Source organism: Lutjanus erythropterus, chromosome 21, assembly GCF_056507025.1.
Source record: "Lutjanus erythropterus isolate fLutEry1 chromosome 21, fLutEry1.hap2, whole genome shotgun sequence".
Classification (NCBI taxonomy): Eukaryota; Metazoa; Chordata; class Actinopteri; order Lutjaniformes; family Lutjanidae; genus Lutjanus; species Lutjanus erythropterus.
The window spans coordinates 9,201,762-9,207,844 of record NC_139337.1 but is presented as its reverse complement, the minus strand read 5'-3'; the positions used below and the strand labels follow the sequence as shown (position 1 = coordinate 9,207,844).

General features: G+C 40.7%; 1 protein-coding gene across 1 annotated transcript; it reads left to right on the top strand.

Moving 5' to 3' along the window:
* The first annotated feature begins 1,722 nt into the window (after window positions 1-1,722).
* LOC146307289 (uncharacterized) lies at window positions 1,723-3,594 on the top strand. The gene has a single exon (XM_084710383.1). It carries the CDS (start codon window positions 1,723-1,725, stop codon window positions 3,022-3,024), a length of 1,302 nt encoding a protein of 433 aa, XP_084566509.1. The 3' UTR covers window positions 3,025-3,594.
* Window positions 3,595-6,083: the final 2,489 nt, after the last annotated feature.

Genomic DNA, 6,083 nt, shown 5'->3' with positions numbered 1-6,083 from the left:
CAACGATGGGCTGAATCCATCACTGATTACTTTTTAGGACAATTTTTAGGCCGAAATCTGTCATTTTATTTTACTAATCTAATAGTCTGCAGAGTGACAGCCTCTGCTCTGTACCACGCTCTCATCCAGCAGCACAGTACACACACACTCAGCCGACCATGAGTGCTCTGAGCTGGGTGAGGAGTGAGAGGAAAACAGCTTGCAGTCAGGCTCTTCGCACTCTTTTCACACGGTGAATTAAGGATTCATTTTGACTAAACTAGGCTTGGTGATTGTTGAGTGGACAGGCTAACAAACGAGCCAATTAGCTCGCCTTAGTTCAGTAAAAGAGAGAAACTTGATTTCAGAAGGTGTACAGTTATATTTCTCCATTTAAAAATAAGTGCGAGAACATTCGCTGCTCTCCCAGTTGAGACCGGAGAGGACGGGAGGAGGTGGGAGTGGGGACGATGATATCGCCAGTCGCAGGTGGATAGGCTGATGATGATTGTTTGGAAAATTTTAACATATTACCCAACTCTAGTTCCTACATGTTACCCCATGGCATGTCATCTGCTGGCACAAGCTTCCATTTATACGCGGATGACACTCAGTTCTACCCATATCTACCAACATTTGAGTCTGAAACTGCTGGAGTATTGGGTGATGCATTGGGTGATGCCTTGCATAGTTGTAAAGCTTCTGTTGCGCGCACAATAATTTAAGAAGTTGTTGTCGACTCAAGTGATACACAGTGGTAGAGAAAAAACTGAATGTCTCACTAAACCAAGTTGGGAAACACTCCAGGCTTCGGTTCAACCGTCTAACAGTAATCAAATGGTTAAATGTGATGACATTTACAATACAACATACAAAAACCTATCTCTATTGTTTGATTCTAACATATTCATTACATTCATTCTCTGTATTTCTGATCACAGAAGGTGAGGATGCTCAGTGGAAAAGTCACCCATTACACCTGGTGAAAAACTTATTTTAAGATTATATAAAAGTTTTGTTACGTCAGTAGAATCTTTAACATGAGAGAGAATGACAAACACTCAATACATTAAAATCAAACAGGTTCAAACAGACATTAACATTTGAAGTATTCAGCTTCATGCCTTTTAATTTCTGTTGTTTTGTGAGAATTGAATTTAAGATGAGTTGAATTTAAGATGAAAGGTAATTTTGTGATTCTCACCTGATCGTTAATGAGACATTCCTGCTGTGTGAAGTTATTGTTAGATCGATTAATCACTCTGTGCTTACAATAACAGGTTTCAAAACATGTTTTGAGTGTTCCTAGAGGATGAGTTAACATTTAAGTGATTCTGAATGTGAAATATTCAAATATTTTATATAAATACGTTAGAATTCTATGTAAATTGTTTTGTCAACAGCAGATTTTGTTCATGCCGATAAAGTTATTTTAATTCCAAAATACCAATAAAGTTATTTGAATTGAAAAAAATGGACAATTCAAAAGATCAAAGCACACATTCCATTCTGTGCCTTTAATGACATCATCAATGACATCATCATCATACATAAGCCAGCAGTTGGTGCAGACAGTCATATCATTCCAGAACTTTTAGCACGTGAGACACTGTGATCAGAAACAGTTTAAACAACAGCATTTCTTTGGACGGATTTTACCAGCAAAACAAAAAGAAACACTGAAGGTATTTGAGACAGAACCACCAAAGGGCAACTTTTATTTTCCGAAGTTCCTAAGCAAACATGGAGCAGAACCAGTGGGAACACCCAGTGGAGAATGAGTGCGAAGAACTTCAACAAGTTTCAGACCTGACTGACCAGTTGGGTTGGGACGGGGCCCACGCTATCTGTCAGGAGAACATGATAATCCAGTATGAACAAGACCTGGATGAGGCAAGACTGAATTTCGATCGACAGAAGACCCTGAAAGAGATGTTCATCAACAAAGGAAAGGCAACCAGGAAAGAGCTGGAGAGACTGGAAAAGTACAGCGATCCAGAGACGCTCTCCACTGCAAGGATCGCCACTATGGTGGGAAATAGAATCAGGAGAACGAAGAAGAAAGAACTGCAACGGGATTATGAGGAGCTCCAGGTGGCTTTCATAAAAACCCAAGAAAATTATGAAGCTATCCTCCAGAATGAGAAGAGAAAGAACGAGGTTCTCCAAGATGAACTGGAAAATGAAAGAATGCAGAGGGCAATCCTGCAGGACACGAATGAGGAGCTGTTTGAGGAGCTGCAGGTGGAGAGGCTAAAAAACAGTCATCTCCAAGAAGAATGTGATAAGTTCAAAGATTCACAGCACAAGATTGAGCAAGCTGAAGTCCTTCAGAAAGAGTATGAGGAGGCACATGTTCACAGCCTGAAGCAGTTCACAGACAAAATGCAGGCACAGGACAAGAAGAACAAATGTCTCCAAGAAGAACTGGAGAAAATGACCATTTCAAAGCTTGAGATGGAACAAAAATATGAAGCTGATGTCAATACAGCCACACAGGAGGCCAAGGCCCTCCAGCAGGAGTTTGAGAAAGAAAGACAGGCTCACAAAGCTACAGTTGCGGAGGACTGGAGGATCATGAATGCCATGAAGGCTGAGCAGGACGGCTGTTGTCAACAGATCAACATCCTGAAGCAAAATGTCGTTGAGAGGGAAAACCAGCTGGAGGAAGTGAAAGCTCAGCTCAACAATCAGATCTTAATCAACCGTGATCTTTCTGATGAGCTTGAGGCTGATCGTCCTCCCCGAAAAAGGGCCCGGCGTGAGGAGAGGAACTATGAGCCATGTCAGCAGGAGCAGTACTGTTCCACTGTAGCAGCCATCGAACATTCCAAAGGAGCTCAAATCACACAGGACGAGTCAAGCAAGCAGGAGGAACCCATACAAGCGGAACTGACCGTCTCACCACTACAGCAGGCTGAGGCCCCAGCAGAAGAGCTTCCAGAGACAGCAAAACCACCTTCGTTTTGGAAAAGAACACGTCACTTCCTGGGGCTGAGAAAGCCAGAAAGTTGGAAGAAAAAGAGAGACAAGGCTGAGGAGTGACACACATCAGATTAAACTAAACCAACTCAAATCAAAGCAATGCTATGTGTTGCGGGCGGCACGTTGGTGCAGTGGTTAGCACTGTGCCTCACAGAAAGAAGGTCCTGAGCGTCTTTCTGTGTGGAGTTTGCATGTTCTCCTCGTGTCTGCGTGGGTTTTCCCCGGGTGCTCCGGTTTCCTCCCACAGTCTAAAGACATGCATGCTAGGTTAATTGGTTAATCTAAATTGCCCAAATCAATTTCAAACCCATCCCACCACATCCCACCCCACAACAACCCACCCCATCCCACCACATCCCAACTCACTCCACCCCACCACACCCCAACCCACCCCATCCCACTAAATTCAACTAAAAGCAATGCAACACAAAATTAATGCTATGTGTTGCGGGCGGCACGGTGGTGCAGTGGTTAGCACTGTGCCTCACAGAAAGAAGGTCCTGAGCGTCTTTCTGTGCGGAGTTTGCATGTTCTCCTCGTGTCTGCGTGGGTTTTCTCTGGGTGCTCCAGTTTCCTCCCACAGTCCAAAGACATGCATGCTAGGTTAACTGGTTACTCTAAATTGCCCAAATCAATTTCAAAGCCATCCCACCACACCCCAACCCACCCCATCCCACTAAATTCAACTAAAAGCAATGCAACACAAGATTAATGCTATGTGTTGCGGGCGGCACGGTGGTGCAGTGGTTAGCACTGTGCCTCACAGAAAAAAGGTCCTGAGCGTCTTTCTGTGCGGAGTTTGCATGTTCTCCTCGTGTCTGCGTGGGTTTTCTCCGGGTGCTCCGGTTTCCTCCCACAGTCCAAAGACATGCATGCTAGGTTAACTGGTTACTCTAAATTGCCCAAATCAATTTCAAACCCATCCCACCTCATCCCACCCCACAACACCCCACCCCATCCCATCCCATCCCATCCCACTAAATTCAATTCAATTCAATTCAATAAAAATAAATAAATTCTTCAAATTAGATAAATGCTTGTGTTTCTCGTATTTCTATGTAATGTGTTGTATTTTGCTGTACAGCCAAGTGTGCTGACATCCTGTTGTAAAATGTGAGAGCTTGTCTTTCTTTAGGGAGGGACATATTACATTACTCAAGTGGCATTTAATTTTTCCTGTTGACTGCAGAATCAGCTGTAACATCAGCTGTTTGAAGTTATAGGATCACCATGTTCACCATGTTAGCATGTTAACATTTGCTAAAAGTACAACTGAGGCTGATGGGAATGTCATTAAATGACATTAGTTTTTCAGGTATTTAATTACACTTTGTCATTTAGAAACAAAAAAGTACAACTTGATAATAATTGCACAGGACTGACATGAATGTCTGGTTGTGTAATGTGGTCAAATCAAAAATAATGGACACTGAAAAAACATATAACTAAAGAAAAATGAGTTAATAAGGTTACTAAGTGTCAAGTTCAAAGAAATTCCTTCAAGGTGTTCCTGAGATATCATATTCACAATAATGAGATGGCCAGAAAACATAATGCCTTGGGCCATAAAAACACCAAAATAATAATTAAAAAAGGGGTTTTCAAGGTTTTTTTTAAAAAGAACTCTGAATCACAGAGGTCCTTCACCATACAGCTGTGAGTGCACAAAAAAATTAGGCCGATCAGTAGGAGTGTCAAAATGAATCATTTCTAAGATGCATCGTGATGTGGATGTGGACGATTCTGCATCGATGCAGTGACAGAGCATAATCAATTATAGCGTAGAGCCGTTCCGTTTGGATTTGAGGATGCAATGCAATGCATCATGATGCATCGTGAATCGTTGACAGGATAAACGGCATTGAATCGTGAGATCAGTGAAAATGCACAGACCTACCGATCGGTCCAGTAATATCTAAGATTAGCTCCGGCTAAGATGTGCGTCCAGTGATTACACATCCACACGCACACACAAACAGAAAAATGAGTTAATAAGAGAAGTCTTTGTTTGAAGGGAACATTGTTAAGGTGCTGATGTTCTACACTGTAAGAAAGAATTCCATAGAATTACGGATAATGTCCTGGCAGAAAATTACCAGTACATTTTCTGTTAAGTTTATGGACACTTCCTTCAACCCTATAACAGAAAATTCTGGCAAATTAAAGCATCTGTTGAACATTTCTTCACCACTGAAAATTATAATAATCAAATCTGTACAATGGGCAGTTTCTTTGAAGCTGGAATGTAAAATTCTGTATAGCCATTTAGTAACCCACATTTTCTTCCACTCTAAAACAATTCATTAATAATAAAAAAATCATTAATGATTGGTATCCATCACCAGACCAGACCAGTGCAATGTTCTAAAGTGATGAATAAATGTTCATGCAGCAAATATAGCGACATGGTCAAAAAAACTAAACTAAACAAAACACCACAATATAAGCAAATTGAACATGTTTATTTTTTCTTGAAGTACTGTTTTGCTTTTGTAAACGTCATTGCATAAAAGTACATTCAATGAGTTTTTCCTCATATAAACATTTTAAGTCAAGTACATTCAAAAGCTTTGATTGCTTTTAACAGTTAAAATGCCTAAAACACTGAAATGACAACAATTCATTAAACAATGTGCAAAGTAGGGATGCACAATAATATCATCACATCTTCTGTATTAGCTGATAAAGGCTTTAAAATGAAATATTGGTATCAGCCCAAAATAAGCAATTTTGCTGATATGGCAGGTTGAGATGCCGTATTTTTATGGACTTTTCTTACAGTGTAATTAGTGAGCCTTAAAGAAGCTGATACTGTGATACTGTTAGCTTCAGACAGTTTCCTGCTCCTGTTTCCCGTCGTCATGCTAAGCTAAGATAACCAGCTGCTGGCTGTAGCCTTATGTATCCTATACAGTGGGAGCGGTCTCAATCTTGTCATTTCACTCTTGGGAAGAAGCATAATTCACAAAATATCCTGTTTGCTTACAATAGAAATGTAGAGCATATAGCTCTGGGCTTGCATGATTACTCTTAGGACATCCTTGAGCAGGAATGTTCAGAGCAAAAAAATCAGTTATTTTCTGAAAATTTAAATATATCCTCCAATTTAAAGTTACTTT

What these genes read in the sequence shown, in the direction of transcription:
- LOC146307289 (XM_084710383.1), top strand. Translation starts at nt 1,723, where the DNA reads ATGGAGCAGAACCAGTGGGAACACCCAGTGGAGAATGAGTGCGAAGAA.